Raw genomic sequence first — 27115 nt, 5'->3', positions numbered from 1 at the left:
CTGCTGGCACTACTTTCTCAATTCAATTTGCAAAACTTGGAATTTATTACCTGCAAAGGTTAGAGCCACTGATACTCACTTACAATTAATTCAGAAGGATGTTTAAGACTCTCCTCTCTAACTCATCAGTACCATCAAACCCAATACCCCCAGCCACCCTACCCCGACAAACCTGGAACTGATCCAATCCCCCTCCCCTGACTACCCATGCTACAACTCGTGGACATCCACCATCACTAATTATAATCTCACTACCCCTATCATCACACCGCCAAACACCTCTACAGTGGCTTCAACCAGTACCACCAGGGCCAGAAAACACACATTTAATAAACGCTGCAAGGCTAATCGGGAGATAGGCAGTTTGGACTCAAATGACAGTTTTTCCATTACAGACCCCACTACAGGCACCCTCCCCCTCAACTTCAGGAGAACCGGCTCTACCCTTGCAAACTATCCTCAACTCCACCACTGTCCCTACTTCCCCTGTCCAAACCATGTCCATACCCAACATCAGCGATAATCCTTGGGACAATGACCTCCCTCAAACTACTGCACCCTCTTCCCCCCCACCCCCACCGACCCTCTGCCACATGCCCAATCCGCCTCCACCTATAATCACTCTGCCAATCCCCTGGACACAGGCTTTCTCCTTACCATTGCTCACTCCCCTCCCTTGGACCAAAGACGACCAACACCTCCTCCTAACCTCTGGACCAGAAGCAACAGCGACCAGACTTCTCATGTCCAATCTACCCCTACTCCTAATCCCAATGATGCCACTCCATGGCACCACTTGGTGCCCCATGCCCCACCAACCCTATGAGGAAGCAGGCACATTGACCTAGCCCAGCTCTCCGCCCCATCTCAGAACGAGAAGCAGATGACTTTAACGACTCTTACCTCGAAATTAGCCAGAACACAGCCCCATTGGCAATCCCAGTTTTAGTGAGCACTAATAGAATCCCTAGACCGGTCCTCTCGCCCAGCCCCCCTGCTCAATACACTCCTAAACATACAGTACACACCAACACTGAGGCGCCTCGTCCTCTATCGTGCATGCTCCTCAACTGTAGATCAGCAGTACAATAGGCCATAGATATTGCCGAAGTTATACTCGCGGAAGAAACAGAGACCACATTCCTTACAGAATCCAGGCACAATGACCATTCTACCCCCATACTAGACCTTCTCACCCCTCCAGGCTACAACATCATCAGACATGACAGGCCAATCAAAACTGGTGGCGGCCTAGCTCTCATTCATAAAGAAGGAATACAGCTTACCAGATTAAAACTAGGCCTGGGATGCAGATTCCGTTCCGCACGCGGAATTTGGGTAATTTCGCGTTCCGCGGAGAACGCAGAATTTCCAAAAATTCTGTGATCCGAGTCTTCGCGGAATTTTTTGCTTGTTCGCGCTTTCAAAGTGCGTGTTTGCGAGATTTCTCCCTGAGCATGCAAACAGCGTTTGCAAACAGGAAAACAGCATTGCGAACAGGCGGAACAAGCAATTCCGCGTGTTCGCTGAACTTTTGCATGTTCGCAGAGATTTTTTACCGTTTCGCTGAGCTTTGCGTGGCGTAACTACCCGAATTCCGCCCACCCCCAATTTAAACCCACAGAATACCTGACTCTTGAGGACCAAGGTTGAACTTGCAGTCAAAGGCACCACGCCCATCAAATTTCACACCATCTACTATCCTCCTGGTGAACGTACCCTCTTCGCTGAATAACTACCCAACGTAATAACTTGTTTCTCACTAACAAACATGGAAGACGTCTTCTTGGGTGACTTCAATATCCACTGGAACTACCCAGAAGACACTACAACCCAGAACCTCTCTAACCTGCTTGAAATTACCAACCTCAAACAACTCTGCAATGAACCAACACACATCAAAGGAGTAACTCTGGATATGATCATCACCAAAACAAGCTGGTCTCTTTGAGATCGATGTCTCCCATTGACTGGTCACATCAATGTTTAATATTGACTCACATGTCAGACCCCATCCTATACGACCTGACAAACCTAAGCACTGGACCAGGAACATCAAAGGAGTCCCCATAACCGAACTGGAATCCAAGATTCATGCCCATCTACTACCTCAGCCCTCCAATATGACGGCTGATGACCTCACAGCCCACTTTAATTCCACAATGACAGAGGTATTAGATGAAGTAGCTCCACTCAAACATAAAAGATCTATCAAATCTAAATCCTGGTTCAACGTGGATCTTAATAACGAAAGAAGACAACTCAGACAATCAGAAAGGACTTGGAGACTAAACCCTTGCACTCTTAACCCAGCGCAACTTAGATCACCCCGGTTGGCACATAAAAAACACATTTTTAGAGAAAAGGGCACTATCTTCCGCAGCCAACTAGACCAGGCGAAGAACAGCCCTAGAGAACTTTTCAACGTTGTCAAAAGTCAAACAAACGGCACACCCCACACAAGAAATAAAAGCCACCATAGATAGATGCAAATAAATAGTCAGCTTCTTCACAGATAGAGTGTAAAAAACTGAGCACTCCTTCATCCAAACCTCAAATCCCCCCTCCCTCACAACACGCCCCACTTTAGCCACAGTTGACCAAGCAGAGCGAAACCATACCACCGACAACCAGGCCCGCTTCCAACTGAAAAGTGACGCTAATTGGTCAAACTTTGAACTCAAGTTGGAAATCGAAGTCTTCAATATAATTGCAAGCTTAAAGCCTACTTCCCACACTAGGGACCCCCTCCCATCCACAATAGCAAAAAACCTCAACCACATTATTACCCCTTTCTGGACAAAAATCATCAACTCCTCTCTCACTTCAGGTCATGTCCCAGACTCCCTTTAGCTAGGACAAATCACACCTATACTCAAGAAACCACAGGCCGACCCCAACGAGCTCAACAACCTCAGACCTATCTCCAACCTTCTCTTCCTGGCTAAAACATCGGAGACGTGCATTCTCCAACAACTAAAACATATGGATGACTTCAACCTCCTCAACACCTTTCAGTCTGGTTTCAGGAAAGGTTGTAGCACCGAAACAGCTATGCTTAATTTTGCAGACGATATCCACAGAGCCTTAGATGAAAGTGAAGCCTGCCTCCTCATCCTTATTGACTTATCAGCAGCATTTGACACAATCAACCATCGAGCTTTACTTGAAACTCTAAAACGGCGCTCTGGCATTAATGGCACAACTAGAATTGTTAAATTACTTCCTGCAGCACCGTTCGCAACAGATTAAAATCAACCCCTGCCTCTCTGTACTAACACAAGTCAAACTTGGAGACCGCAAGGATTGATCCTCTCACCATCTCTCTTCAAGGAACATCTCGCAATTATTCTGAAACAAGCAGGGGTTCAATACCACCTATATGTAGATGACACAAAAATCAAAATCACCCAGTGACATCCGACACCTCATAGTCACGCTAACCAAGATCCAAACCTGGTTTAATGCAAACCACTTAAAACTGAACCCGGACAACACGAAATTTATACCGTACTCTCCGAAAAGTAACTACTGACCAATTCAAGACTGGCTCAAGGAGCTTGATGCTCTAAACTGCTCACTCGTCCTATCCGACTCAGTAAAGTCACTAGGCATTACCCTGGATTAGAACTTGTCAATGAAGGACCACATCAAGAACTCTGCAAAAAGTGTGCTTTACTCTCCAAAACACCTCAAGAAAATTAAACCTTTCATCCCTCAAGATGATCTCAAGACAATCATACAATCCCTAGTTCTTTCTAAACTGGACTATTGAAACGCCATCCTAACAGGGTCAGCAAAAGCTCACCTAGCCCCACTAATGTCAGTCCTTAACATGGCAGCTCGACTCCTATCTGGTGTAAAAAGATTTGAACACATCTCACCAACCCTCAACTGGCTTCCAATTGAGGGTAGATGTATTTACAAACTGGCCTGCATCATATACAAGGCCCTTCATGCCCAATCCTCCCACTACATAAACAACAAACTAGTAAAAAGCAGAAAAATCCAGAACTCTGAGAAGCATCAACTCACTTCTTATCCCTCCGAAACTGAAAACTACCCAGTGCCAGTCCTTCTCTGGTAACGTACCCAGGACATGGAACGCACTCCCTATCGACCTCAGATACAACCCCTCCTTCTCTTGCTTCAAAAAGGACCTGAAAATCCTTCCCCTCAACCAACACTTTACCGACCAAGTCAACTAACCTAGGCATCAATAACCTAATGGACTCCCCCCTCACTCCGACCTTCAAGGATGGTGATTATCTGACGGTGTAAACCACCGGCATCTTTCTCCCCTCACTGGATACATAAGAAGTTTGCCTTTGCATTTATCTTTAAGCATCCTCATGTCCTGCGATATTCTACAATTTTTCATTTCCTTTGTGTATGTAAAGCGCTCCGATACCCACTAGCGCTATATAAAACTTTAAAAATAAATAAATAAGATCTGGTTATTAAAAAAGTGATCCATCAAATCCATACGATCTTATTATTATTTTTAAGTGACTGCCATCACAAATTCTGGCCTCACTGCCTACAGACCAATGTCACTGAAGAGCACTTTAAGATCACTGAATCAGCAAAAATCCTTTACAAAGCACACCCTTACTAATAAGGGGGGGCGGGGGGGGGGGGAGAGAACCAGATGCCCCTACAAACAGGTCAGCCATGTGTCTGTTTTAAACAAATACATAACAGAACGATCAATGGAAGGCCAGAGAAGGTTCAAATCTTACCTGACAAACCTAAAGGACCAGCTATCAGGACCTACCACACAACCCCACGTTAGAAATGACCAAGAATGAAGTTAAAAAGAACGTAAATAATCTATACTTATGCAACCTAATAATACCTTGTCACCTCTAACCTTGGGTTTCGGAGCAGTGTGTTTCCCAGCGTATAGCAGTTCGACGCCTAATCAAGGATAGTACAAGTTACATAAATGCAATTATAGTGGTCCCCTTGGCAGGGCAAATATTATAGACGTACTAGGTTTATAATTCAGAGAGAATCGCAAAAGTATAGCACAAAAAAAGGACAGTTTGTATCACAACCACTAACGCCAAATCTCTCGTTTTTACGACTCGTAATCTTCCTCGGATGTGGCTAATGCAGAGAAGGAAGAAGTGCCACAGATATTAGAAAGCATCACTGAAACTGAGAAATGTCATACATTATAAAATACTTTTTTCGGAGGGCCGGGGCTTTATGAAACCGTAAGTTAGCAGCTAAACGTGGCAATAAAAACACACTCTCTTAAAAGCACAGCTATCCTTTGTAGCGTATTGGAGTAAAAAGCAAGCTCGCCTTAGCATTAAAATGATTACGTGGAAAATGTTGCAATTACAACATCGCATCAAACTATTGCATTTCATCCAATTTGCTAGCATACTTTTCCCCCCTTATTAAGACTGGCCTAATTATTAAAGCGAAAAGGACAGGCGTAACAAAGGGTAAATACATCATTCACCAACGACACGTGCAGTCACACGTGCCCGCTACAACCAACACTAACAATCAACTCCACGGTTCCATGTCTGTTCAAGGTGTATAGAAGACAAACACTACGCACAGTTTAAAAAACACGCATGTAAAAACCGAATATGGATTTTTACCAACTGATAGTTCTTACAATTCCGACTCAGCAGCATGCCCTAAAAACAACTAAACGTCCGCAAAGTAAAACATGTAACGGTACTACTTACAATCTAAGCGACGGTTCAGCCATTAAAAACACACCCTGGCAAATAAAAGTAAAAGTGTGCGCACTATAAAAGCATTTAGAGAGCAGGAAGAGCGGCCATTGCACTTCCGGAGTCTAAGTGCATCAATTGAAGACGTCCGCTTTTGCTAGTAAACTAGATTGGAGGGCTGCGGCTAGGAGACGAGAACAGTGAACGCGCACCAGAGCGCAGGACACGGCGACTGTTGCAAATTACAGAACGACTGAAATCCTTGATGTGTCGCTTAATAATATCATTTAACAGGCAGAATAGTTCGTTCCGAGTGACTCGTTTTATCGAGCGGAACCTTTAAAATGTTCCTTGTCGGAAGTTACAAAGAGCACACTCTGCCTGGGAAAGAAGCTCAAAACAAGCTCGAATCATGGCGAAAAAGAACCAAAACAAGCTATATTCCACACAACGACAACAGGAGTAACACAAAAAGAAACGGACACCTCTTATTATTTAGCGCGACCTAAAAAAAGTAAAAATGTATCTTTTAATGAAAGGAAAATGTACAAAACCACAAAAAAAGTTTAAGAGGCAGGAGCTATGCAAATTACGTTAGATTCGGAGGATGTGGCCTTATGGCCAAACCATGAGTCTTCGCGTTGGCTCAACATCCTGTTATTATGAGCAAATCACCTAATCTCCATGTGCCTAAAAAAAAACAAAAAAAATATGTACGACCTTGTGTGATGTAATTGGTGCTCTTGCAAAGCGGTCGGGTACAATACCTTTAGGTCAAGTTCACGCTATATAAAACTGCAAAAAAAAGTCAGTCTTTGGTGCCCTAGAGATTGTACTCGTTGGGTAACCACATCCCTCTAGGTCGGGTTGCCACCTTTCCCAGCAAAAAATACCAACCATCTGCTCACGTTTTAACATTTTGCAAAGGCCTGCACAATGATTCTTTAGTAGAACTTTATAAAAAAAAATGTCTGTATTTATTTTTAGCATGGCATTTTTGTCTTTGTTTATTTCAATTATTAGTCAGGGATCATAGCAGCTGTAGGCACATTTTAAAGTGTTTTCTTTGTAAAAAAAAAAGCTTATTAAAGCTTTTCTTAGTGTAATCATCAGCGTTGGGTACTTTTTAGGTTTTGCCTGGCGAAAAGATGCGCTTCTGCGCATCTTTTTCGCGCAGGCGAAAACCTCTTGAGTTGTATACGGGAGACAGGAACGGCCTCCGTCTTTCATTGGCTAGCTCCATAAATGGAGGCTAGCCATTGGAAGACGGGCCTGTCCGTCAATGCCGGACCAGATTCGGGGGCGTTCCCGAGAACTTTTGGCTTTTGGCTACGTCACGCGACGTCAGCCAAAAGCCGGGAACGCCCCCGAATCTGTTCCGGCATTGCCGGCACCCGCCTTCCTGCTCCGGTGTCTCCCGCCGTCCGTGTCCTCTCCCGCCCCCCTCCCCCCGTCCCTCTCGATGAACAGCCGGCATTGCCGGCACCCGCCTTCCTGCTCCGGTGTCTCCCGCCGTCCGTGTCCTCTCCCGCCCCCCTCCCCCCGTCCCTCTCGATGAACAGACTGTTTTATACTGCACAAAAATACATGCGCAATAACAATTTTCTGTACGAGGACGGAGAGCGTCTGAATCAGCATTCAGTCAATGTTACATTTTCCACAGGTGCTTCTAAGCGCATTATTTCTACAAGCGTATAAACTCTTAACACCTGCTCGGCTCTGCGGGATAGTGTTACGCGCATTCAGGGTGCAAGTAAAGCTTGGCCACCAGTATTTCTAGGAACCCACACTTCAAAGTGTGGGACAAGGCAGGATGGAGTTTAACTGGTTGCTTTAAAGTGGGAAAACATGCACTTGAACATTACCACATAGCTCTGAATTATGCCCTAAACATTGGGCGGCTCCCAATTTTTCACGCATAACAATCCCTGTGAAGATAATTGGTTGCAGTCAGAATTCAACTTGCGCTGGTAACATTTTACTAGACCTTGGGCTACTGGGAGGAGTTTTATTTCCAGGTCTGCTTTCAAGGAACTCACACGCATCCACAAGCGCTGGCAATGAACAGACTGCCAAAAGCCGGGAACGCCCCCGAATCTGTTCCGGCATTGCCGGCACCCGCCTTCCTGCTCCGGTGTCTCCCGCCGTCCGTGTCCTCTCCCGCCCCCCTCCCCCCGTCCCTCTCGATGAACAGCCGGCATTGCCGGCACCCGCCTTCCTGCTCCGGTGTCTCCCGCCGTCCGTGTCCTCTCCCGCCGCCCTCCCCCCGTCCCTCTCGATGAACAGACTGTTTTATACTGCACAAAAATACATGCGCAATAACAATTTTCTGTACGAGGACGGAGAGCGTCTGAATCAGCATTCAGTCAATGTTACATTTTCCACAGGTGCTTCTAAGCGCATTATTTCTACAAGCGTATAAACTCTTAACACCTGCTCGGCTCTGCGGGATAGTGTTACGCGCATTCAGGGTGCAAGTAAAGCTTGGCCACCAGTATTTCTAGGAACCCACACTTCAAAGTGTGGGACAAGGCAGGATGGAGTTTAACTGGTTGCTTTAAAGTGGGAAAACATGCACTTGAACATTACCACATAGCTCTGAATTATGCCCTAAACATTGGGCGGCTCCCAATTTTTCACGCATAACAATCCCTGTGAAGATAATTGGTTGCAGTCAGAATTCAACTTGCGCTGGTAACATTTTACTAGACCTTGGGCTATTGGGAGGAGTTTTATTTCCAGGTCTGCTTTCAAGGAACTCACACGCATCCACAAGCGCTGGCAATGAACAGACTGTTTTATACTGCACAAAAATACATGCGCAATAACAATTTTATATGACAGATGAGGAAATGGTCGCTTTTAAGTATGAAATTATTGGTTTCTAAGAGTATTCGTGCCCTTCTTCAACAGGTAGACTAAGCATGGCATGAAGGTTACAGCTAGTCCATTATACTAGGGTTGTGTCACCAAAGAAGCATTGGCAAAGCCTGTAGTGCAGATTCAGAGTGCAGATTCAGAGTGCAGAGTCAGAGTGCAGAGTGCAGATTCAGAGTGCAGATTCAGAGTGCAGAGTGCAGATTCAGAGTGCAGAGTGCAGCTGTAGTGCAGATTCAGAGTGCAGATTCAGAGTGCAGATTCAGAGTGCAGATTCAGAGTGCAGATTGTGTGGGTGACTCTATGTGTGTGTGGGTGGCTTTGCGTGTGTGGCTGTGTGTGGGTGTAAAATGCAAGAGGTCATGCATTTGCGAGCGATTAAGCTATTGGCATTGTAAATGACAATGCCATTTATTTATGTTTTTAAAAAAGCACATAAATAAAAATAATGTCAAGAGCAATGCCAATAGCTCTAACTTTAACAAAGGCAAAACCATTGCATTGTAAATGCTTGTTCTCATTTTTGTACCAACTTAGACCTTGAACTAACTTGTGCCTTCTCCACTGCGATATCACCGTCAGGCTAAAACTGCGCTGCCCGATAACCTTGACACAGCCTGGACCCGACCGCCAGTCTCCAGCAGCCGACCGCACGTGATTCTAACTACAGCGGGGCTGCCTGGAGGAGACCGGCGAGGGGCTGCAAACTACAATACCCAGCAGCCCTCACTGGGATCCAGCGTCATCAGCGAGCGCCAGGTGGCGCTTTAAATTGCCAACGAACCCGTCTCGCGGGACGCGAGCGGGACGCCGGGCGAAGGGCGGGCCCTCTGGGGCCCTCAGGGGCCTGAAGTGGACGGGACGGGCCACCCCCTTAACATCTCCTCATAAGACACCCTGTAATAAGGTAACCCGTCTACCAGATATACGGCTTATAGTTATATGTTAACATCTTAAGGATGACCAAAGTAAATAAAACTCCGATGGCAACGAGATCCACTACAAGATTAAAATCTGTGAGCACACCATTACCCACCATAACTGCCATAGATCTTATGTTACAAAAAACTATTAGTGTAGTGGCAGACGCCATTCAGGACACAGAGAGACGACTTTCCTTGACCCCAGATATGTGTTTTCCAAATCTGTCCTTGCACACTACCGAAAACACACATATTTTGGATTCCACAATTAACTCTCAGGAATCATTATTAATGCAGTCGTTTACAGATTTGCCAGGGTCGCATATTAAGGATAACACCTCGAAACCCTTGTTTACATGCCCTGTAGAGAATACCATGGAAAGTAGTCCTCTGGTGGCGACTAGCCATGGTAACAACATAAGCTGCCTGCACACATCGCCTTTAGATCTAGAGGTTCAACTAGTGGAGGGCCAAACACCTGCTACTCAACTGGCACCGGCGATAATTCATGAACCAACAAGTAAAACTCAGCACCATAAGAAAAAACGAAAGACAAAACATCTGTCGAAAAAAACCTACTGCCCAACAGTCAAATCGAAACACTCAATTAAAGACATGTGGCAGAAACTCAGACAGGGGAAATCTTCTGCAACAACCATAATTGGGACTCCGTTGACACCTACCCAAGTCCCGGATACATCCCGAAATGAAAAGAATAACATTGAGAGTATTTCGGTTAAAGATCAAATAAGGCAAATAGATCAGATGTCCACAATGAAAACATCCCTCCTGAGTGAAATAGAATCGATGGTCAAATCTCTCCTACAGCCCATCAGCAAACGAATTATCAATATAGAGAAGGCTCTAGGAAAATTCGAGAGAGCACAAAATGAAGTATCCTCTAGCATTCTTAAAATGTTAAAAACGCCCAATTCAACTTCTATCTTTGTTCCAGCAAGCACAACTCTCAAAGATAACAACACTAAAATCGCGAAAACCATTAGTGCTACAACAAACATTACTATCAAACAGACATCGCCTCAGCGACAGGCATCTCCAGCTAAAACCCACCCAGTAATAACAACACAGGTAGTGTCCAACCCGCGGCAGGTAGTAGCTACACCTGTGAATAACACACAAATCACACAGGTATATGACGAAACTGATGACAGTGAATGGGCTGCAGAGGGTCACTCTCTAGAATCAGTTATAGCAAGAAAATGCGGAGACAATGAGGCACCCCACATTATTAACGGTGAATATTCCCACTAAGACAGTAGGGATAAATCAGCCTAAATCGACGATAGCAAAAAGACCTATCCATATAAATCTCCCACCAGAATCTAATGCATATACAATTGTCATGATTGGGGTCCCCAAACTGGCTGATAACAGGGGGGAGACCTATGCGGAACTAAAAAACAAGGTCATGCAATGGCTAACCAAACACAGGCCACTTCCCTCTCATATAAATGGGTGCATTTCTCATGTGAAGAGAGTAGATTGGGTGGGCTCAAGGTTCAGTGCAATATCATCAAGCTCCACAATTACTTGCGAGACAACTTGATAAAATTCCCACGGAATAAAATAATTCTTGGTGATTTCAATACACATATCTGTGGAAATCCAACCGAGACAACCCTGGATTCTTTGGGATGTGGGAATAGGTCAGGACTTCATTTTGCTCATTGTCCGCGAGGTACCAACGTGAATAATTTAACAGATGACCTGAACCTGAGTTTCGCTATGTCCTTGAAAGATGACTCCTTTATTTTTGAAGTACCAACTTACAAAGGCTCTGAGCACGGCTCTTTCATAGACCATATTCTTCTCTCCGTTGATCTGGCAAATGTAGCCGTAAACTTCAAAATACACGAAAGCATCTTTAGTGACCACAACCCAATCTCCGTTGAACTAGGAGAGGGTCTTTTTGAATTACGAAAAAATTATAAAGACACGGGTGCTTTAAAACTGATCAACAGAAATCGCCGTTTGAAATGGTCCATGATAAACAGTGAGACTTTGTACATGTCTGTTAAAATGAGCTGCATACAGGAACTCAACCTTTGTGTCACTGAATCCATACCACCTGAATCTATTTTATCTGCCTTTGCTGTTGTAGTTCAAAGGATCGATCAACTGCTATCTGCGCCAATGAAAGGCCCAACTGTTTTTCAACCAAGATGGTTTGACCACGCTTGTTCAGCAGCTAGTCGAAATTTGAAAATGGCTCTCAAGAAAAAGCCAAGGGATTCCGCACATATTAAAATCTTGCGATCTAAATATAAATCAACCTTGGCATCTCGCAAAAAGGACATAAAAGCAAATATCTGGGAGTCTTTACTTGACCCATCAACTCTGAGTAACAGCTCCAAGTTTTGGAGCATAATTAACAAGCCGATGTTTGATGACCCCAATGCTGCCAGCCTTGGAACTAATATACCCGAGAATGAGTGGGTTACCCATTTTAGCTTAATCTTCAAGAGCGATGATCTACAAATGATACAAGAAACTAAATTTCCAGAAGAAACACCCCTGCATTTCACAGTTAAAGAAGTCGAAATGGGGATCCGTAGCTTAACCAGTAACAAGGCCCCGGGCCCAGATGGCCTTCCCCCAGATCTATTTAAATCAAACATCTCACTTTGGGCCCCAATCCTCACCGCGGTTGTCAATGCTGGTGTTGTAATTGGGAGCCCAAAGTCCTGGGGAGCCTCAACTATAGTACCCGTTTATAAGAAGGGGGACAGAAGCAATGCAGCATGTTACAGGCCCATTTCCCTGATAAACTCAGTTGCCAAAGTAGTGGGAGGTATAATTTTAAATAGGTTGACCACGTGGGCAAAAAACAACAACGTAATGTCGCCCGTCCAATACGGGTTCAGACCAGGGCACTCAACAATAACTCAATGCCTGAATCTATACTTAATCAGTGGCAAGTATACTTTGGCTAGAAATTGAACTATATACATGGCTTTTATGGACCTTTCATCGGCCTTTGATTGCGTAGATAGAAATAAACTCTGGGATGTCCTATTAAAAATGGGGATTGAGAAGAATCTGATTAACTTTTTAGCCGACCTCCATAGTGACACTCGAGCAAATGTTCGTTATACCAAAGACCTGAAAGTTACTAGAGATTTTAAGATAAATCGGGGGGTCAGGCAGGGCTGTATTTTAGCGCCATTTCATCATCTGTGCATGTACACCTGTACACCTGTGCCATGTGGCACACAGACATGCCCTAAGGGCATGTCTGTGTGCCACATGGCGCAAAAGCCAGTTACAGGGGTGCAACAGGGTGTCAAAGTGACACCCTGTCCCCCTTAGCAATTCGGTATTTTTACCGATTCGGTAAATACCGAATCGGTATTTGCTATTGAATCCTATGGGCTTCAAGGCCCATAGGATTCAATAGCAAATACCGATTCGGTATTTACCGAATCGGTAAATACCGAATCTTACCGATTCGGTAAAAAATACAGAATTTTTCCCTACATGTCAATTACCGATTTTTGAATACCGAATCGGTAAAATTCAGTATTTAAAAATCGGTAAATTACATTTACCTACATCTGGCCCCAAGCTCCCTTGGAAGACAGAGAGTGACATTTGAGCTCTGTCCTCTTTGCACAGCAAATGTGACAAGATAAGATTTAAAGGCCTGTTTACAGAGAGGCAGGACTCGGAAGGATCCAGTAAACAAGAGATGCCCACAAGAGAGATGTACTCAAGCTGGACAGCCCAAAGCAACTAAAAGCAGAAAATAAAAAGCAGGCAACTGTGAGTTACAAACTACAAAGACAATGGTAAGCAATAGGTGAAATGTATTCCCAGAGAAGCTTTCAGAATTTCCCCACGATGTCATGAGCAAACCAAATAGCTGCACCGTATGGTAGGCTTCAACCTAAAAATGAGGCTCTGTGGAATGAAATGTTTGCCTAGGATCACACAGTTTGGATAAGCAGGGAAGCCGGTTTTGCACGTTATCTGATTTTATGTTTTGAGATTTGGCCACCAGATGTGTGTGTCTCTCTCTCTCTCTCTCTCTCTCTCTCTCTCTCTCTCTCTCTCTCTCTCTGTCTCTCTCTCTGTCTCTCTCCCTCTCTCTTGCCCTCTCCCTCACCCTCACCCTCTCCCTCGCTCTCTTTCTCCAAATTGCAGTTTTATGTAGTCCAAACTCGACCTAAAGGTATCAGAGCGCTTTACATGAGCAGGGAGAGATCACACATCCTATACTTCGTAACGTGCCCCTTTATATTTGTGGCAGGATGTCGAAGTGTTCTACAAGCTCTGTCATGCTTGGTGGTAATGATTCACACATTCAGCGCTCACCTTTGGCCAGTTAGCATCCTTCGTGAAAACAAATTTGATGCCACTCCGCTTTATGCAGAAAAACTCCCAATCCCCTGCTTTCGATGGTTCAGATGTCTCTCGCAATAACAAGTAGTATTTTCATTGTAGCCTCGCAGAAACTGCGGCTATAGCGATGGCAACGTGTATGACACTGACAGGACACTGTTTAATGGCCTGGAAAAGTTGTTTTTTTTCATTCCAGCCTCGCAATAACAAGTTATTCTAAAGAATACCGTCTGAAATAAGTCTGCAGCCTCGCAGAAATCATAAGATGTGAAAACTGCAGGGCCACACAAAAGGAGAGAGGGTGTGGTCTGACGGCTAGTGTGGCCGACTTTGGTGCTGGAAAACAAGGTTTGAGCCTCGTATCTAGCTAAAGCTTTTTTATGACACTCACGAGTGGCTCTATTTCTTAATTCAACCATCGATATTTCTTAATCCAACCCTGGTGGCTGGCTGGGTGGTTCATGGATGGATGCGTGATGGGTGAGTGGATGGATGCATGATGGATGCATGCATGATGAGTGGATGCATGATGGATGGATGGATGGATGGATGGATGGGTGGATGGATGCATGAATGATGGATGGGTGGATGGATGAGTGGGTGGCTGGGTGGTGGATGGATGGATGCTTAATGTGACAACATGTGTGAAAGGACACTCTTTAATGGCCCCAAAAAGTTTTATTTCATTCCAGCCTCGCCAACGTTTCTGGCATGACAGGTTAAGTGTCACTAAGTCTTCTTACGTGGCAATGGTCCACAGGTAGTGAACAAAATACGAAATGTGCCTTCTGCTATTGTTATGGGCACGTTCAGATAGAAATATGTGCGCTCTCTTCTACACCACAGACAGCAGCTTCAAGCTTGTAACTAACAGGCATTGTGAATGGGATGGAAGGCGCATAAAAATGAAGCATGTGGCAGAGAGAGGAATGCACACACAGGCAGATATAGACAAATACAGAGACCGGCAGATCACGCCTGTCCCTGGAGCCGAATCGTATTCTACTACATTTTCAAATTAAGTAACGCGGACGCCCAATGCCAGGACAAGTTTACGTACTCAGTGCGGCCCTGATTTCCTTCCTGCCCCTTCTTAGTACTTTGCACAACTTACATTTGAATCCATTGTTACATTACTGTAAATGAACAGATAAACAATTTAAAACAAGAAAGAAAGCCCAGTGCTCTCATTTCGAGTCATGTTCCTGCCTGGCGCACTTTGCAGCTGATCGTGTGGGAAGAGGAGAAGTGAAACGCGGAAACCCCCTGGTTCAGCAGCCAGGTCCTGAGAGGCAGATCTTCCTCTTATCCAATATTTATTTCTCGTATTCACTTGGGCCCTGTTCCACTTTCCTTCACTGTCACGAGCAGCCTTAAAAAATGCATATATCGGAGAAATGTTTTTTTCCCTTTCCTGAACGGCATTCCTCGGATCGTAAAGTATCACACGGAAGCAACAGATCCCCCCGGCAACTGTCGCAGCACTCTACTCCAGCCTTGCTGCACCAACGTTTCTTGCTGTAGTCGCCACCAACGGGGTCTAAACCAGGCAGACATACTACTCGATTAGACAGACATATTTTCAAAATGGGAAAGAGGCAGGTGTCTAGATGTCCCGGATTTGCACGGACAGGGGGCGACACGCCAGAGGCAGGAGGGGCTTCTGGAAGGGGGCATTGCCAAGAGGCAGGGGGTATGGACAAAGGGGCCAGGAGGGGTGTGGGGGGGGGGGGGGGGGGGTAAGTGGTATACAAGGGGGGGGGGGTCTTCAATGCCTCGTGCCCTTGCTACTTGCCCTATATTTTACCCATAGGCAATATGTTTATGTGAAAGGCAGTAAAAATATTGGTAAATCCAGATAACAACCGGGATTTCCCTCGTTTCGAACATAAACTTCAAATAATGCCTTTATTGAAGAAATTAGTTCAAAATTATTTTAGCGTTCTCTAAACAGTTCCTTTACTATAATTAAAACAAACAGCGGCACAGTTGTCATACTGAAAATTGCAAATACCTTTACAAAAATGGTATTCAAGTACCGACTGCAATCCCTTCCAGGCTCTCAAAGCAAACAAACGCTCAGTGTTATTTGTCTTTAATGGTGTTAATTTCCGCCAACTTCCGAGCGTTAATTCTAGGAGCTCGCAACCCCGAAGGCCCCCCTGTGTCTGTGGTTCCACTAGGGCCCCCAGGGACCCAGGCAAGGCTGGTGAGATCCATAAAACTGTATAAACTTCACAAAAGGAACCATATCTTGGTACCCTAACGGCAACCGAGGAAGGATGAAAGGCCAAGCTGGTCTCGAAGAGAATCAAAGCCGGCCATGAAGGCAGTAACGGAACCTCTGCAAACTTCCTCCTAAAATCAAATTTCCCAGTTTTTAACGGAGAGTAGGGTGAACCTGCACATACATCGATCGTAGTGTTGTACAGGCTTAAGTTACACAGCCCTCTCAGAAACTGGGGACAGATTCTGAACTACAGTTGTTGTTTAGACATTACTGCTGTGCACGCAAATAGTCATCATGTGTACAGTAGTTAAATTAAAATACCTGATCATAAAGTAAGTACTCGAGTCGAGTTGAGAAAAAGGGCACACAGGCTGGCTCATGCACACGGTCCACACACGAGGCGACTGGTGGCGAGTAGAGAGAGGATCTGACGACAGCAGCGCCGCGCGCCGCAAAATGGTAAATCACTGCATGACTACATGAAGTCACACACAGTGATTGGCCATTATGCAGTGTGTGTGTCACACCCACGCGCGGCATCCAATTATGGATTGCCCTGCCCTGCTGCGCAGTGACCGGCCAATCCTGGCGCTGCAAGCAGCGCTAGGATTGGCTAGGGGGGGCTCACTGACTGCTCGCCCTGTGTCGCTTTTGTAAAGCCGTGGGCTGCGGCCCGGTTAAACAAGCACCCCCCTGGCCACTCTCTATGGGGGAACACTGATGCGCATGCTCGGGCTAGTTTCTGCCCCAAGCATCACTTGCGCATACCTTGGCTAGATGTCTGCTGCTGCAGCTGAGTGAGTGCGTCATGTGGACTGTCACTCAAGCTGCGCAGCAGTCCAGATCAGCCCCCCTGCACTCCCGGATAACTTGTGTGCTTCCCGGATTCCCGGCGGCGCTCGCTCGGCGCTTACAACATTTTTCATGACAAAAGTGTGTTTATTTTTTCTTGCAGCAGCGTCCATGGGCTTGTGGGGCTACGCCCCTATGCCCCAATGGACGCACCGCGGCTGTGTGTCCTGAGCCCACACAGAGGGCTGCATACTCCTCTATAGTGAGTCTGGAGCCAGGACAGGAAGGGCAGGGACTTTGTGCATTTTAAAGGCCACTCTTTGAAGTCTCCCTAACTTCAAAGGCACAACTACGTATAAGGCAAAAAAAGGGGATTCCTTTCTGTGGTTATTAGATGGAGGTGGAATATACTTTGTAAGGTAAGACACCTAGACTTTTCTCTCCTCAATTGCATATATACTAAACATCACATAAATTATATCAAAAAAACATAATATTCATTAAAACCATATTTATTAAAAGAAACAAACGTATTCAAATGGCATAATATAGACACAAGTTTTGTACATAAAATTTCCTACATATATCAAAGTCATTCATAGACACATTTACAATATATTCCAATACATTAACATGTAGAAAAACAATTAAAAGTAGCCAGTAATGTCGACGCGTTTCGGTGTTTGGATCGATGGCACACCTTCCTCAGGACTACATTAAAATTCTTCAATCTAAAAGGTATATGGACAATTGATTAGTATACATTCAGTGAGGGATTTAATTTCATTGCAGAAAAGTTTTTACGAATCTTAAGGTGTCTATATTACAAGTGACGAATTCCTTACATCTTTCACAATTTTCCATTTGCGATACCAGTCTTAATCCTGGAGATAGAGTAACCTTATCCACTGTTATGGGTCTTTGTTATTCCCTTGAGAGACCTATATACAAAGAGTAATAATATTCGATATAAGTTCTATGTATATTTTTTGTAAATATCCGACTACTACTCAGTAACTTACAGGACACAATGGTATCGTGCTTACTTTGTAATTTTGATCGTAGCGTTGTATATCGTTATGCACATGAGTCAGAAGACTTAGTTTGTTGCCAGCTTTGTAGGTTCGAGGCGTCTTCCCTCTTCCCGGCTTTTGTTGGCGTAGTATGGAATGCTTCTTTTTAGAATTGAAGACAGTCCTTTTATCTAAATGGACAATGAATACAATGTGCAGCATTTAGAAACTACTCTGTTCTGTTAGAACAAAAGTCAAACTGCTTAGTGATATTAAGTCTAAAGTCAGTAAGATAGGGGTTTATTTACTTCAAAAAAGAGTCTATGGCAAAAAATCACAGTATTCGAAATAGGAGAGACCCCAATATGTGGATCCTTTTTTAGAGCAATACATAGCTCCTCGTGGGGGCCTGGGGTGGTTATGGGACAATAGTTTGTAAAGGAACCAAACATACGGTTTCCTTATTTTAAGAATGCCTAAACCTCTTAACCGGGACTTGGGGTGGTAAACAGACCTGTGTAAGGCATTCCCGAATTGGTATTATTACCGCGTAATGGACAGGAGTCTAGTCTTTACCCCTGATATACACCCGCCACATAGCCGCGTATGTCTTACCTCGGATATCGGAAGAGCGTGCCGCCTGCCTGGTCACCACGGTCTCCAGCGTCAGTATGGGGACTGGGACAGAGAGGTTCTTTTTATATATGGGGAGAGTGGTATATGATTGAACAATTCTCTACACCTGAGCCGGGATCGCTCAAAATTGCGTGGTTTACGGGCGCGATTTTAGTAGTTTTTACAGTCCCTTCGTTGCTAGTTATGTATACAAACGAAGACGGACAAGAAGCTTATAGTGGCATTCCTTCACGATCGAAGGAAAAACCCACGCATTAGATTAAATAGAGAGTCATTTACGTGAAATTAAAGAAACGTGAGTTCCTCACAGACACTGTGTGGTGTTATTACATATCGAGGTACCTACAGGTGTACAATCGTTTCTTGACCTGTATATTTTTTTTCGGAACGCCATTTTAGTAGTTCTTAAAATCTCTTCATTGCTTGGTCTATACATTTACGAAGACGGGCATGACACGTGGGCTTATGCGTGCTAGTGTGTAAAATCTGGCTTATTGAATCATTTCAAGATACTTTCCATGAATATAATTAGCCATAGTTGTTCGCACACACTATATTGTATTTATTAGTATCGGAATGTCTGTTCATTTCTCCTACTTACACCTATAGCTGTTTCATTCCTGGGATATGGGATATATTGCCAGTTTAGTTTATTCGATATGATAGATTTTATTTTACTGCGCGCACGTATATATTTACGTACATCACTCTATCCAGTATTTTTTCGTTAGAAAAGGCACAATCACCATTTTGGTAGTTTTTGGTCCCTAAAATAAATCCTTCTAGTATGCGAATGAGTCATACCTCTAATGGTTTGTTATTAATTTCAATACATAATACCTTGCACATCTATATACATCTGTGTGTACATGAAGAGCGCTCGTGTCGTGAAGCTCTGAGCAAAAAAAAAATTTCAATGCGAGGGGTGACAATTTCTATAGGCCAATTCGTGGTGGGATGAAGTTACTAAGAGGGGTTGTGTAACTAAAGTATGCTCATAGCTATCGCAACGGCGCGTCCTTTTACATTATCATCTGAACACAACGAAATATATCTCATATGTGTTGTCGGTGCATTAATTGTAGAATACTCCAAAGGCCAAAATTGAAACTTAGCAATGGCCCTATGACATGTATAGGTATTCACATCTATATAAAGTCTAATGGCAATTTCCATCATTTTGTGCAGGCATATACACACACTTAGATACATATATTTAATACATTTTGTGTTTCTCATGATTTGGTTCTTTTAGCAATCGATGTGGTGATTTTAAGAATTTGTAACAGACATTATTTCAATAGACTTTAAATGCACCCAGAGGAGTTTTCAATGCTAGTTAGATGTTATCTGACCAGTCTTTCCCACTCTTCTCTACTGTTAAGACCATGAGTATATGTTCGGAACTTAGACATGAAGAATTGTTCCCTCTGTTTGCGTTTTATGTCCAGATCTCCTCCTCTCATTGTGGTTTTTATTTTTTCTACTATGCACCATTATAGTTCATCTTCTTTATGTCTCTCTGTGATCCAGTGATCTACCAATGGGGCATTTTTCTTATGATTTTTCAAGGCAGATCTATGCTCAGATAGGCGTAATCTAATCTCTCGACCAGTCTCGCCTATATACCCCTTTTGGCACGGGCAAATTATTAGATATATCACATTGGGTGTTCTACAGTTGACATGTTCGTTCACCCAATGTGATATGCCGCTCAGTTCAATTTTGTCCGATTGGACAATTGACTTACAGTGAGAGCATGATCCACATGGTTGGTTACCCCTAATGGGCTTTCCTTGGTCAATACTTAATTGTTTGCTTTTTTTAGGCTCTCTATAGGTATGTACCAAGCAGTTGCGAATGGTCCTATTTCTCCTGTAGGAGAAAATCGGTTTAGGCAGGGGAATTTTACCTTCTCTGTTTAAAATTGACCAATTTTTAGTGATCAAATTTTTTACCTTGTAACTTAAACCATTGTAATTTGAGACCATAACAATGTTGTTTTCAGGTTCTTTCTTTTTGTTGTTTGTTTCAAAAAGAGATTCTCTGCTTTGATACTTGGCTCTTTTGTAACTGTCTCTTATTAATCTCTTAGGATAGCCTCGTTGAAGTAATTTGATTTTCAGATTTTCAGCATGCTTTTCAAAGGTGTTTTTGTCAGTACAATTCCTTCTTATTCTAATGAATTGACTGTAGGGGATACCAACCTTCTGATTTTTGGGGTGGTAACTGTCATGGTGGAGCAAGGTGTTACGATCTGATGGTTTAACATAAAGCTCAACACATAACTTTCCCTCATCTGCCTTGATCTTAATGTCCAAGAAGTCAACTGCCACTTGACTCTTGTTGGCTGTAAATTTGAGGTTTACATCCCCGCAGTTGAGCCACTCTAAGAATGTAGTGAGATCTTCCTCACTCCCTTCCCATATGAAAAAAACATCGTCTATGAATCTAGACCACTGTTTGATGTTCTCATAGAATGGACTCAATTCATTATATATATGGTGTTTTTCGAAATTCCCTACATATAAACAGGCTAGGCTCGGCGCACAGGTAGCCCCCATGCTAGTGCCTTTTATTTGGCAAAAGAAATCACTGTTAAACAAAAAGATGTTATTAAGAAGAACAGTTTCTATACACTCTACAATAAAGGTGTTCTGTGCAGAGAGGTAACCTTCTGCATCACTCAAGATGTCTATCATCATTGCAATAGTGTCCTGTTGGGGTATGTTGGTGTACAAGGACTCAATGTCCAAGCACACTAACCACTGAGTTTCATTATTGAAGCTGATACCTTCGATCTTAGATATCATATCTTTAGTGTCCTTTATGTAGGATGGCAATGTCTCTACTAAAGGACGAATGAAACAATCAGCATACTTGCTGAGTGGCTCCGTAATTGAATCAATGCCTGACACTATGGGCCGCATGGGTGGGTCCTCAATGTCCTTATGGACTTTAGGGAGCCCGTACAGAGCAGGTATTTTAGGATGGATATTAAGTAGATATTTGTATTCATCTTCACAAATGATGCAGTCTTCCTTAGCCAGGGTAACTATACCTATGACCTTCTTTTTAAGTTTGTTCCACTCCTCTAGGCTAGATTTTCTATAATGGGCCTTATTTTCAAGTAGGGCATACATTTTCTGGTTATAATCTTTGGTGTTAAGGATTACGATACTACCACCCTTATCTCCAGGTTTGATGGTAATATCATCATAGGTTTGTAAATTACTTAGTGCCTCCCTTTCTGCTTTGGATAAATTATTGGATGTCCATACCTTTTCTGCCAATAATTTTTCAAGTCCTATGGAGATTACTTTCTCAAAAGTATCTACTTCTTGGCTAACCATGGAGATATCCGGTGTCCAATCTATCATATCGAATAAACTAAACTGGCAATATATCCCATATCCCAGGAATGAAACAGCTATAGGTGTAAGTAGGAGAAATGAACAGACATTCCGATACTAATAAATACAATATAGTGTGTGCGAACAACTATGGCTAATTATATTCATGGAAAGTATCTTGAAATGATTCAATAAGCCAGATTTTACACACTAGCACGCATAAGCCCACGTGTCATGCCCGTCTTCGTAAATGTATAGACCAAGCAATGAAGAGATTTTAAGAACTACTAAAATGGCGTCCCGAAAAAAAAAAGATACAGGTCAAGAAACGATTGTACACCTGTAGGTACCTCGATATGTAATAACACCACACAGTGTCTGTGAGGAACTCACGTTTCTTTAATTTCACGTAAATGACTCTCTATTTAATCTAATGCGTGGGTTTTTCCTTCGATCGTGAAGGAATGCCACTATAAGCTTCTTGTCCATCTTCGTTTGTATACATAACTAGCAACGAAGCGACTGTAAAAACTACTAAAATGGCGCCCGTAAACCACGCAATTTTGAGCGATCCCGGCTCAGGTGTAGAGAATTGTTCAATCATATACCACTCTCCCCATATATAAAAAGAACCGCTCTGTCCCAGTCCCCATACTGACGCTGGAGACCGGGGTGACCAGGCAGGCGGCACGCTCTTCCGATATCCGAGGTAAGACATACGCGGCTATGTGGCGGGTGTATATCAGGGGTAAAGACTAGACTCCTGTCCATTACGCGGTAATAATACCAATTCGGGAATGCCTTACACAGGTCTGTTTACCACCCCAAGTCCCGGTTAAGAGGTTTAGGCATTCTTAAAATAAGGAAACCGTATGTTTGGTTCCTTTACAAACTATTGTCCCATAACCACCCCAGGCCCCCACGAGGAGCTATGTATTGCTCTAAAAAAGGATCCACATATTGGGGTCTCCCCTATTTCGAATACTGTGATTTTTTGCCATAGACACTTTTTTGAAGTAAATAAACCCCTATCTTACTGAATTTAGACTTAATATCACTAAGCAGTTTGACTTTTGCTCTAACAGAACAGAGTAGTTTCTAAATGCTGCACATTGTATTCATTGTCCATTTAGATAAAAGGACTGTCTTCAATTCTAAAAAGAAGCATTCCATACTACGCCAACAAAAGCCGGGAAGAGGGAAGACGCCTCGAACCTACAAAACTGGCAACAAACTAAGTCTCCTGACTTATGTGCATAACGATATACAACGCTACGATCAAAATTACAAAGTAAGCACGATACCATTGTGTCCTGTAAGTTACTGAGTAGTAGTTGGATATTTACAAAAAATATACATAGAACTTATATCGAATATTATTACTCTTTGTATATAGGTCTCTCAAGGGAATAACAAAGACCCATAACAGTGGATAAGGTTACTCTATCTCCAGGATTAAGACTGGTATCGCAAATGGAAAATTGCGAAAGATGTAAGGAATTCGTCACTTGTAATATAGACACCTTAAGATTCGTAAAAACTTTTCTGCAATGAAATTAAATCCCTCACTGAATGTATACTAATCAATTGTCCATATACCTTTTAGATTGAAGAATTTTAATGTAGTCCTGAGGAAGGTGTGCCATCGATCTAAACACCGAAACGCGTCGACATTACTGGCTACTTTTAATTGTTTTTCTACATGTTAATGTATTGGAATATATTGTAAATGTGTCTATGAATGACTTTGATATATGTAGGAAATTTTATGTACAAAACTTGTGTCTATATTATGCTATTTGAATAAGTTTGTTTCTTTTAATAAATATGGTTTTAATGAATATTATGTTTTTTTGATATAATTTATGTGATGTTTAGTATATATGCAAATGAGGAGAGAAAAGTCTAGGTGTCTTACCTTACAAAGTATATTCCACCTCCATCTAATAACCACAGAAAGGAATCTCCTTTTTTTGTCATAATATTTCCCAGTCCTTTCTGGGTTTGTCAGGGAAAACTCTCTCTTTTTCTAATAAACAACTACGTATAAGTACTGGACCCCTTCCCTGACACCACCAACTCAGTACACTTTAGGACCTGAGAATATTCTGCCAGGAAGAAGGACTGCTGTGCTGCTGAAAGGACTGTCACTCCGCTAGACTCCTGCTCTACTGTACAGACCTGCTGCCTACTGCCCTCTTGCCTCGAAGTGAGAAGGACTGGACCTGCATCTCTCCAATGCAGAATCAGGGTGACTGAAAGGGCTGGCCTGCTTGCCTTTTGTAGGCAGTCTCTGGACATCAAAGACTTCACTCCACTCATCAACAGCACCTCAACTCTGAGAGCTTTGCCCCACCAAGTATTGCCAAACTAGAACTGGGTTCTTGGAAGTTTGTCTAAAGTGCTGCAACATCCAAAATCCACGCATCTCTGTCGCTGCGCAACTCGGAACCAGCACATCTCCCTCGACTCCGAAGCATCACCACTGCTGCCAGGATTGAAGACATCGCATCACCGGCTGTGCAGCTCGATGACGACGCAAAACCTACATCAGAGGGATTCAACGATGACGCATCTCCGACTTGCGCAGCTCAGAACCAATACATTGCCTACATCCTATCATTCAACATCGACTCAATGCCTCTGGCTGCTCCACTCATCTTGTCCTTAATGTTGATGCAACCCCTGTACCAAGGTACTGTTTTCAGCGGGCCACGGCTGGCCCCTGCATCCAACCCGTGTTCTATTGCTGTCCGCCTTAAAGTTTGGATTCAACACAATCTAGCTCGACCAGATAGCCCCGGTTGGCGTTTTATGCTTTTAAGCACTACATTTCAGTTTAATCTTTAAAACTTCATAACTTGACTACTACTCATTGGATATTTGTTGTTTTGGTCTTGTTTTGTTTATTAAATTAACCCATTCCGCGCTGCGTGAATTTGGGCGCTGTGTGGGGGTTTTATTGATTGAGCGGGATTCGGATGGCCCCAGGCCATCGTCAGCACACGCCCAACATGACGTCAGACAGCCGGGGGCCGTCTGAAGCACACAAGGGGTTAAGCTCTATTGTCCTAGCCAGATGTGGTATCTTTTCACTTTTTAAGTGTTGCACAAATACTTTACACATTGACTCTTAAGTTTAACCTGACTGCTTGGTTCCAGCTGAGACAATAAAATGCCAGTCATGCCTGTAGTTAAGCTATTAGAGGATGAGCACAGGGTAATTCAGGGTGTGTATCTGACTTACCCTGACTAGGACTGTGGTTCATGCTTGGACAGGGTGCATACCTCTGCCAACCAGAAACCCAATTTCTAACATTAATGCTTTGCCCTTCATTCTTGGGCGGCGAGATTAGAGCATGTGACAGGCCTTTACATTCTATTTTTTGCAGTTTTTTATAGGGCAAAAAAAAAGGTTAGAACTTTGTTTTTGTGTTCCAGGGTTTAGAACTTTGTTTTTGTCTGCGCTATGTTATCAAACTGCGAACAATGAAATGCTGATAGTCTGTCACCATACATACCAATACAACTGATTTAAGCAGATTGCCTCTGCTTCAATCTAAGTCAGTGGGGAAAAAACTTTCTCCCGCCTATTTTTTAAAACCTACCACTTGCCTACTCTAAAATGTTGGCATGTATGCAGGTCGAAACCCCTACCTCCAGGTTATTGTTAAACTATTTCCATCCATAGCCATTTGTTATGACAGCCTAATGCATTCTGAGTGTAGTCTTGTTTTGCTTTCATTGTACTAGATAGACTAACACACCTGAAATCAATGATTTGACGCGAAAAGTTCAGAATTAGAGACAGTGTTGTTAAGACCTAAAGTAAGGTTGTCACCCTACATGCTTGCGAGGCTTCACCTGTACAACGCAGCACAAAAAATTTATTAGTTGCATATATGCAACATTTTATTACAGGAACATGAAAGATTTTGCAAACAAATTCGGGACAACATATTTTCACCAGTGACTTCTATTAAGGTAGATCAATTTTAGACAGGCAACACCGAAAAGAAAGCTATTTTTGGTTTATAAAATTGTCTCTTGCCTGAATCGATCCTTTTAGCATGTAAGTAGTTTGATGAGGCTCTTGGGATAGCTGTGTGCGTTGTCCAGTTCTGCTTCATTCTGATCAACTGATTTGCGTTGCTTAATTTTTGGGGTATTTTATTACTTTGATTACAGTCGTTTTATATGTACATATTGATTATAGTAATTGTATGCGTATATAATTGCATGTCATTTTCACACTTTGTTCCATATGCCAATATAATTGCATGTCATTTTTACACTTTGTTCCACAAAAGCATTATGTATGTATTTATACATATTCATAATGCACAGACCTAACTGGTAGTGTGACCAGATCTTGAAAACCAAAGAAAACAGAACATTCCACAAATGGACTAGTAGGAGGGTCGGATTGGCAAAGCGTGAATTCGGGCATGGGCCGATGCCTGAGCGACAACTGAGAGCTAGTTTTTAGAGCCTCTGCTTACTGTCCACAGTGCCCTACTGACACCCCCTACCTTGTCCCACCACCATGCCTACCTGCACAGGCCATAGTCATATAGGGCTGGCAGTAGCAGGTGGACTAGACATGCATAGTGCTAAGTTTAGAGGAGGGTCGGGCAGAGATGCATGGGCTTGCAGCGTCATTGTTTTGTGGCCTCTATTGTGGCTTTGACACCTTCACCTTGGCCCTTGTGGGTATGGGTCCCACCCTAGAAACAGTGTACTTCCTGTAACCCTCCTCCACCAGCTGCTACATTGAGGCCATGGTGAGGGAGAGGGAGGAGTGTGAAGATGCTGAGAGGCCAGGTGAGGACCTTTGCAACATTCTCTTCGCCCTCAATCAATCAATCAATCAATCAATCAATCAAAGCATTTATATAGCGCACTACTCACCCGGAGGGTCTCAAGGCGCTAGGGGAGGGGAGGTCCGCTACTGCCCGAACAGCCAGGTCTTGAGCTGCTTCCTGAAGGCGAGGTGGTCCTGGGTCAGGCGGAGGTGGGTCGGGAGGGAGTTCCAAGTCTTGGCGGTGAGGTAGGAGAAGGACCTTCCCCCTGTGGTGGCTCTTCGGATGCGGGGGACGGCGGCGAGGGCATGGCCGGTCGATCGAAGCTGGCGTTTGGGAGCGTAGAAGTTGAGGCGGCTGTTGAGGTATCCTGGGCCTTGGTTGTGTAGGGCTTTGTGTGCGTGGGTGAGGAGACGGAAGGTGATTCT

General features: G+C 43.6%; 1 protein-coding gene across 2 annotated transcripts in view; it reads right to left on the bottom strand.

The window, feature by feature from the left end:
• CWF19L1 (CWF19 like cell cycle control factor 1) overlaps nucleotides 1-6083 on the bottom strand; it is a 232099-nt gene extending 226016 nt beyond the window's left edge. The window contains exon 1 of one of the 2 annotated variants that reach the window (XM_086921175.1): nucleotides 5712-6083. In XM_086921175.1, the coding sequence (XP_086777301.1) occupies nucleotides 5712-5734 (23 nt within the window). In that variant the 5' untranslated portion in view covers nucleotides 5735-6083. Of the gene's footprint in view, nucleotides 1-5533; nucleotides 5564-5711 lie in introns of those variants that run through there. The other variant, XM_086921183.1, reaches the window with a different exon arrangement.
• Between the last annotated feature and the right edge of the window lie 21032 nt (nucleotides 6084-27115).

The sequence above is a fragment of the Lissotriton vulgaris genome, chromosome 1_1 (assembly GCF_964263255.1).
Source record: "Lissotriton vulgaris chromosome 1_1, aLisVul1.2, whole genome shotgun sequence".
Lineage (NCBI taxonomy): Eukaryota > Metazoa > Chordata > Amphibia > Caudata > Salamandridae > Lissotriton > Lissotriton vulgaris.
The sequence above is the reverse complement of the archived record's forward strand: the minus strand, read 5'-3'. Positions and strand labels throughout refer to the sequence as shown.